The sequence below is a fragment of the Ornithodoros turicata genome, chromosome 7, assembly GCF_037126465.1.
Source record: "Ornithodoros turicata isolate Travis chromosome 7, ASM3712646v1, whole genome shotgun sequence".
Lineage (NCBI taxonomy): Eukaryota > Metazoa > Arthropoda > Arachnida > Ixodida > Argasidae > Ornithodoros > Ornithodoros turicata.
Window position 1 is genome coordinate 1,085,360 of NC_088207.1, and position 8,745 is coordinate 1,094,104.

Here is an 8,745-nt window from a genome sequence, read left to right on the forward strand (position 1 = left end):
TTCATGTGACCTCAGTTGACCTCAGGCGTCTTACGGCGACTTCAAGTGACTTTCGGTGACTCAAACGTCTTCAGGTAACTTGAAATTAGTGCCGATGTCATCGTATGACACCACATGTCTTCAGGTGACTTGAAATGACGTCATGTGACTGCCGGTGAGATGAGACATCTTTGTGCGACTTCAAGTGACTTTAGCCGTTCTGAGGTGACTTCGCGTGAGTTTAGGTGACTGCAGACGTACGAAGGTGGACCCAGACTTCTTCAAGGGGGCTCCAGCTCACTCCAAGTGACTTCGCGTCAATTCAAATGACTCATGACATCCTCAGTTGGCTACAGGAGACTTTAGGTAATTTCACATGACACCAGACATCTTCATTTGACTCCAGATATGTTCAGGTGACTTCAGGTGACCTTAGCCACGAGACGTAGTGAAAACCTAAAAACGCGGCAGTTAGTACACTATAGAAAAAGCATTTGGCTACGGCAAAGAGTGTTGCCTGATATTGGAGGAATTTTAGTTGCAATTCGAGTACACGGATCGAGTGTAGACGGAAAGCCGTTCTTTATCACATTCTAGGGTACATCCTTTCTGACGGGCATCTGATAAGCCCTTGCGAATAATTATTCTCCAGAACAGGTTCTGTACGAACATTGCTTGCGTTGGTTTCTAAATCTCGGGTAACATTAGCAGAGAAGAACCACAATAGCATGTATAGCCAGGAAATCCCATTTTGAGCATGGACGTTGAAGCTGTAGACTATAGAGATGCCAGAAGCAGGGGTGAGTTGCATGTTTCTTCATCAGTGAGATATATCTTAGAAAAAACTTCAACACTTCCACATCATATATAATTGTCCCGTTTGGATGCGAAGCACGGATCACTTGTACGATAACGAAGAATCATAGATCTGCCCAAGTAGGAAATATTTCGGATGCGTTTTTGAACAGAGCCACTTGGCGTGATTTCATGGGTCCGATAGCTAACGCATTTTCGGAAAGATCGACTAACAAATTTGCACACTAGACAGGTATGTTGTGTAAACTGCTGTTCTCCTTGTGTCTGTATTGTTTACAATGTGGCACCAAGTCGTTTCCTGACAGATTCATTTTGAAACTGAAAACACCGTCGTCGTTTCTTTCAGAAAATTCCCAATTTGTGTGAGTTTGATCACTGCTTGGGTAGCCTAGTGGTTTAAGGCACGCACATGCCGGAGACTACTTGTGTCGGTAAGGGTCGAGATCTCGAGGTGGATGAGGTTCTCGGTGCATCTAAGGGGTCCGGGATTTCCCCTCCGACCAAGGAAACTCGGCGATGTGCGCGTGGTACTACCTAGTTAGTTGCCACTCCCAAGCCATGTTTTGAACTCTATTTCAAACTGATACCAGTAGTTTTGCATCTGAACAAGCACAAACCGACTGCTCAGGAGGCTGTATCGAGACTTCAATTAAACCGGGGTCCTTCTAAGAACAAAATAATTCGGAGAAAACAAGAAAGTTTACATTAATTTGTGTTGGAAAAAATTCCGTCCCGTGCGCGATTTGAACCCTGGATCTTCAAAGGTCAATTTTGCATTTATCCATTATCATACCAGAAGTTCGATAGGCATATGCACCAGAGCATACTGATACACTTTGACTCAAAGAGACTTAACGTAGAACATCATAGTGAAAAATTAAAAACACGACAGTCAGCAGAGCATAAGAAATACTAGGCTATGGCAATGAGCGTTGGGAGCTATCTGGTGTATAACGGAGAAATGTGCCCGAGGGCAATGTCACTTCTGGGATCAACCTGCCCAGGATCTGGACAAGCTGCGTCATGTGTCCTTGATTAACTTTAGGTGAGTCCTGACAACTTCAGGTGGCTTCAGGTGACTTCAAATGACCCAGACGTCTTCAGGTGACTTTAAGTTACTTTGGTCGACTGCAGACGTCTTCACATCACTCCAGCTGACTCCGGACATCTATCACTTGGCCCCTGCTGTGTTGTGGTAACTACAGCCGACGTCAAGGGACTCCAGCTGTCTTTAGGTAAGTTCCTTCGAGTAGCTTTAGCTCACTCATGACATCTACAGCTGCCTTCAGGAGACCTTAGATGACTGCACATGCCTCCAAGTGCCCTCAGACATCTTTAGGTGACTTCAAAAAACTTAAGACGTCTTCATGTGACCTCAGTTGACCCCAGGCGTCTTACGGCGACTTCAAGTGACTTTCGGTGACTCAAACGTCTTCAGGTAACTTGAAATTACTGCCGACGTCATCGTATGACACCACATGTCTTCAGGTGACTTGAAATGACGTCATGTGACTGCCGGTGAGATGAGACATCTTTGTGCGACTTCAAGTGACTTTAGCCGTTCTGAGGTGACTTCGCGTGAGTTTAGGTGACTGCAGACGTACGAAGGTGGACCCAGACTTCTTCAAGGGGGCTCCAGCTCACTCCAAGTGACTTCGCGTCAATTCAAATGACTCATGACATCCTCAGTTGGCTACAGGAGACTTTAGGTAATTTCACATGACACCAGACATCTTCATTTGACTCCAGATATGTTCAGGTGACTTCAGGTGACCTTAGCCACGAGACGTAGTGAAAACCTAAAAACGCGGCAGTTAGTACACTATAGAAAAAGCATTTGGCTACGGCAAAGAGCGTTGCCTGAAATTGGAGGATTTTTAGTTGCAGTTCGAGTACACGGATCGAGTGTAGACGGAAAGCCGTTCTTTATCACATTCTAGGGTACATCCTTTCTGACGGGCATCTGATAAGCCATTGCGAATAATTATTCTCCAGAACAGGTTCTGTACGAACATTGCTTGCGTTGGTTTCTAAATCTCGGGTAACAATAGCTGAGAAGAACCACAATAGCATGTATAGCCAGGAAATCCCATTCTGAGCATGGACGTTGAAGCTGTAGACTATAGAGATGCCAGAAGCAGGGGTCATTTGCATGTTTCTTCATCAGTGAGATATATCTTAGAAAAACTTCAACACTTCCACATAATATATAATTGTCCCGTTTGGATGCGAAGCACGGATCACTTGTACGATAACGAAGAATCATAGATCTGCCCAAGTAGGACATATTTCGGATGCGTTTTCGAACAGAGCTACTTGGCGTGATTTCATGGGTCCGATAGCTAACGCATTTTCGGAAAGATCGAGTAACAAATTTGCACACTAGACAGGTATGTTGTGTAAACTGCTGTTCTCCTTGTGTCTGTATTGTTTACAATGTGGCACCAAGTCGTTTCCTGACAATTCATTTTGGAACTCAAAACACCGTCGTCGTTTCTTTCACAAAATTCCCAATTTGTGTGAGTTTGATCAGTGCTTGGGTAGCCTAGTGGTTTAAGGCACGCACATGCCGGAGACTACTTGTGTCGGTAAGGGTCGAGATCTCGAGGTGGATGAGGTTCTCGGTGCATCTAAGGGGTCCGGGATTTCCCCTCCGACCAAGGAAACTCGGCGATGTGCGCGTGGTACTACCTAGTTAGTTGCCACTCCCAAGCCATGGTTTGAACTCTATTTCAAACTGATACCAGTAGTTTCGCATCTGAACAAGCACAAACCGACTGTTCAGGAGGCTGTATCGAGACTTCAATTAAACCGGGGTCCTTCTAAGAACAAAATAATTAGGAGAAAACAAGAAAGTTTACATTAATTTGTGTTGGAAAAAATTCCGTCCCGTGCGCGATTTGAACCCTGGATCTTCAAAGAAGGTCAATTTTGCATTTATCCATTATCATACCAGAAGTTCGATAGCCATATGCACCAGAGCATACTGATACACTTTGACTCAAAGAGACTTAACGTAGAACATCATAGTGAAAAATTAAAAACACGACAGTCAGCAGAACATAAGAAATACTAGGCTATGGCAATGAGCGTTGGGAGCTATCGGGTGTATAACGGAGAAATGTGCCCGAGGGCAATGTCACTTCTGGGATCAACCTGCCCAGGATCTGGACAAGCTGCGTCATGTGTCCTTGATTAACTTTAGGTGAGTCCTGACAACTTCAGGTGGCTTCAGGTGACTTCAAATGACCCAGACGTCTTCAGGTGACTTTAAGTTACTTCAGTCGACTGCAGACGTCTTCACATGACTCCAGCTGACTCCGGACATCTATCACTTGGCCCCTGACGTGTTGCGGTGACTACAGCCGACGTCAAGGGACTCCAGCTGTCTTTAGGTAAGTTAATTCGAGTATCTTTAGCTCACTCATGACATCTACAGCTGCCTTCAGGAGACCTTAGGTGACTCCACATGCCTTCAAGTGCCCTCAGACATCTTCAGGTGACTTCAAAAACTTCAGACGTCTTCATGTGACCTCAGTTGACCCCAGGCGTCTTACGGCGACTTCAAGTGACTTTAGGTGACTCAAACGTCTTCAGGTAACGTGAAATTACTGCCGACGTCATCGTATGACACCACATGTCTTCAGGGTGACTCGAAATGACGTCATGTGACTGCCGGTGAGAGGAGACATCTTTGTGCGACTTCAAGTGACTTTAGCCGTTCCTGAGGTGACTTCGCGTGAGTTTAGGTGACTGCAGACGTACCAAGGTGAACCCAGACATCTTCAAGGGGACTCCAGCTTGTGGCTTGTCGCGGAGAGAAGTAGACAGGCAGACAGCTTAGGAGGCAACAGAATCAGAGTGCTCCCGGCTCGCTAAGAACTCGAGCCCGTGAGCGCGCGTCAACGTTTATTTTTGGCGCGTATCTTCCGGTGGCGCCGACCTGCGGCCGCTACAGGGCTCCCCCCTCGGAGTGGAGGCGACGTGGGGCTGCGTACACGGAGTGAAGCTGCCGAAGTAACTCTGCGACGAGGCTTCGGAGGAGATAAGGCGGGGGAAGAGTCCTCGCCAAGAGCGAGTGGGGGAGCGGGGGCGACGGCTTCAAGGTAGGCCGGCTTGAGGCGGTCCAGCGAGACGACTTGTCGCTGGCCCGCGATGTCGATGGTGAAGGTCTTGCTGTTTCGGGAGAGAACACGGTAGGGACCATTGTAGTGTGGCGAGAGCGGCTTCCGCACAGCATCATGGCGCAGGAACACGTGGGTGCTTGTATTGAGGTCGGGGTGGAGGAAAACTTTGGAGGGGGCGGCGCCCTGGAGGGAACCGGCGCCAGGCCACGAAAGAAACGCCGGAGCTGCTGGACGTACTCGGCCTGGGGAAGAGAACGTACGCTGTCGGTATCGCTCCAAAAGTCGCCAGGAAGACGCAGTGTCGTCCCATAAACAAGCTCGGCTGCGGTGCAGGAGAGGTCCTCCTTGAAGGCCGAACGGATGCCCAGCATGACAACAGGCAAGTGATCCACCCAGCTGCTTTGGGCCTCGCGAGCGGTGAGCGAAGCTTTCAGCTGACGATGAAAGCGCTCGACGAGGCCGTTGGAGGAAGGGTGGTATGCCGTGGTGCTGATATGGTGAACACCGAGGAGAGCCATCAGATTCTTGAAAAGGGCGCTCTGGAATTGTCGGCCCTGGTCTGTGGTGATGCGCGTGGGACAGCCGTAACGGGCGATCCAAGTTGAAACGAGGGCGCGGGCTACGGTATCCGCCGTGATGTCACTGATGGGGACGGCTTCGGGCCAGCGGGTGTAACGGTCGACAATGGTGAGTAAGTAGCGTTGGTCTCGGGACGGTGGTAAAGGGCCTACAAGGTCGACGTGGATGTGACGGAAGCGACCGTCGGGTGGGGGAAGTGGCCAGGAGGGGACTTAGTATGGCGAGTGATTTTGCTCTTCTGGCAGGCAGTGCAAGCTCTTGTCCAGCGCCGGACATCGGTGTTTATACCAGGCCAGACATAACGTGAGCACAATAGCCGCTGCGTAGCCCGAATGCCAGGATGACAAATGTTGTGCAGCTCCTCAAACGCGGAGAAACGAAGCTTAGAGGGCAGGTACGGACGAGGCGCAGAACCGGAAACGTCACAAGCGATACCGCAAGGTGCAAGAGGCAGGGAAACATACTCCAGGCGGAGGGAAGATTTGGTTGTGCCAGGGGACAACAGGGCTTGAAGCTCTTGGTCGCAGGCCTGCGCAGCTGCGAGAGCATCGAGCGTGAGAACAGGAGCAGAGATAGCCTCGATGCGCGAGAGAGCGTCCGCCGCTTGATTGTCGGTCCCGTTAATGAAGCGAATGTCCGTGGTGTACTCGGAAATGAAGGAGAGGTGACGAAGATCAGTAGAAGGATAGGTCGTGCGGTTGGTCTTGAAAACAAAAGTCAAAGGCTTATGATCTGTAAGGACGTGAAAAGGGCTTCCGTCTAGGTAGTAATGGAAATGCTTGATGGCGTAATAGATGGCGAGAAGTTCGCGGCTGAAGGTGCTGTACTTCTCCTCAGATGGTTTAAGGCGCTGGGAGAAGAAAGCCAGTGGCCTCCAGTCCGTGGAGGAAGATTGCTGGAGCACAGCACCGACAGCGTGTGTTGAGGCATCGACCATGGGCCGAAGCCGGGCCGAAGGAACGGGATGCACCAACATAGTGGCGTTGGCCAAAGCATTTTTTGGCTTGGAAGAAAGCTTCTTGAGCTTCAGTAGGGAGGTCGAAGGGCTGGTTAGTCTTTGTGGAAGCACGAAGCAGGTCCGTGAGTGGCCGGAGGATGTCGGCGCAGTGCGGGATAAAGCGACGATGGAAATTTATGAATCCCAGGAACTCCCGGAGCTTGCGAAGGGAGGTGGGTATGGGAAAATCCTGCACTGCGCGAACCTTTGAAGGAAGGGGACGAATGCCTTCCTGGGAAACCAGGTGCCCCAGAAACTCCAGAGAAGACTGGCCGAAAAGACACTTCGCGGAGTTGAGGACTAGGCCATGCTCGTCCAGCCTTTGGAAAAGTTGACGAAGGTCGTGCTTGTGTTCTTCCGGGGTCTTGCTAGCAACCAGTATGTCGTCGAGGTAAACGAAGACAAACGGGAGACCCCGCACCACTTCGTTCATAAACCTTTGAAAGGATTGGGCACCATTACGTAGACCGAATGGCATGCGCACGAATTCAAAAAGGTCAAACGGTGTAATGATAGCTGTCTTTGGAATGTCTTCCGGTGCCACAGGGATTTGATGGTAGGCCTTTACCAAATCAATTTTGCTGAAGGTGGTCGCGCCGGCGAGGTCGAGGGTGAAGTCATGAATGTGTGGAAGCAGATACTGGTCCGGTACGGTGGCGGCATTAAGGGCTCTGTAGTCGCCGCACGGGCGCCAGTCTCCGGAGGCTTTAGGGACCATGTGCAGTGGGGATGACCAGGGGCTGGAAGAGGGTCGAAACAGCCCAAGCTGCAACATGTGGTCAAACTCCCGACGCGCTATATTCAGCCGCTCGCCAACGAGACGGCGTGGTCGGGCAGTTACCGGCGGACCAGTGGTGATGATATGGTGCAAGATGGCGTGCTTAGGGGGAATGGCCAAGTTGCAGGGCTTCGTGATGGCCGGAAAGTCGAGCAACAGCTCAGCGTAGGAGCAGGTGGGGACCACAGTGCGAATGCCCATACTTGGGTGGGTGGAAGGCACGCCGGAGATTGTAAGGCCAGTTGTCGAGTCAGCGAGCTTTTTGCGGGAAATGCTGATGTCAAGTCCGAAGTGGTGAAGAAAGTCGGCCCCCAGGATGGGGTAGGGGACATCGGCTATGACGAACACCCATTGAAAGAGGCGTCTAAGTCCTATGTCGATGGCGAGGGAACGCAGGCCGAATGTCGAGATTTGGAAAGCGTTGACAGCCTGGAGTTTCGAAGTGGACGGTCCACGGGCGCGGTCAGATCGTGTGGGAGGTACAATACTGACCTCAGCTCCGGTGTCCACTAAGAAGCGGTACTTCGCAATTCGGTCGGTGACAAAGAACAGGCGGCTTCCTGGAGGGCCGGAGTCGTAGGTCGCCACTATCGACCGGCGTCCGCATTTCCCGACCAAGAGCAAGGCCGTGTGCATTTGAACGCGTTGTCGCCGTATTTTTGATGGTACCAGAAAATATCGCTGGACGGGCGCTGCTCATCGGCGTGAGCAGAAGGAGAACGGCGGCGGGTGCGAGAAGGAGAGCGTCGAGTGCGGCGTCGGCGAGAAAAATCAATGGAAAAATCAGAGCGCAGACTCTCGACGGCATCCGACAGTCGTGCGACTTGTTCTTGCAGCGATGCAATAACATCGTCAGCGGCGCAGGAAGAGGTAGCGGGAGTTGCACGGGAGAGAGGTGCGATATATGGTGAGGAATGCTCTATGATCCTGTCCGCAAGCTGAGCGAGGTGCTCAAGGGAAACCTCTTCTGAGCCCGCTAGCACCATGCGCACTTGCTGTGGTAGCCTCTGGAGGAAAAGCTCCCTCAATATTGGAAGCTGAGTGTCGGCTGCGCTGCCAAGAAGCTGCCACATGCGATGGAGGAGCTGCGACGGTCTGCGGTCACCCAATTCCTCACCGGAGAGCAGCTGGCGAATGCGCGACTGTTCTGAGCACTCGGTGCGGGTTAGAATGGCTTCTTTGAGTTGCTCGTAAGGATTATCGGGCGGAGGGGCGGCCAGGAGATAATCCACTTGATCAGCGATATCCGGAGGAAGAGCAGACACGACGTTTAAGTACTTGGTAAGCGGCGAGGTGATGCGACGAAGAGCAAATCGTGCGTCGATTTGTAGGAACCATGCCCGAGGGTTCTTTGTCGAAAAAGGGGGCAAGTGAACTTCAACGCCAACCATGCTGACGGAGGGGTTCTCGATAAGCTGAGCGGAACGGGGCGACGGTGGCTCCAAAGGGGCGTCGGGGGGAATGTTCAT

The 8,745-nt window shown here is 51.1% G+C and overlaps 1 protein-coding gene across 1 annotated transcript; it reads right to left on the reverse strand.

The window, feature by feature from the left end:
• Positions 1 to 4,747: 4,747 nt before the first annotated feature.
• Positions 4,748 to 8,745, reverse strand: LOC135399780 (uncharacterized). The gene is made up of 4 exons (XM_064631514.1): positions 8,073 to 8,745; positions 6,476 to 7,968; positions 5,790 to 6,396; positions 4,748 to 5,649 (listed from the first exon to the last, which is right to left on the reverse strand). Exons 1-4 carry the CDS (start codon positions 8,743 to 8,745, stop codon positions 4,748 to 4,750), a joined length of 3,675 nt encoding a protein of 1,224 aa, XP_064487584.1.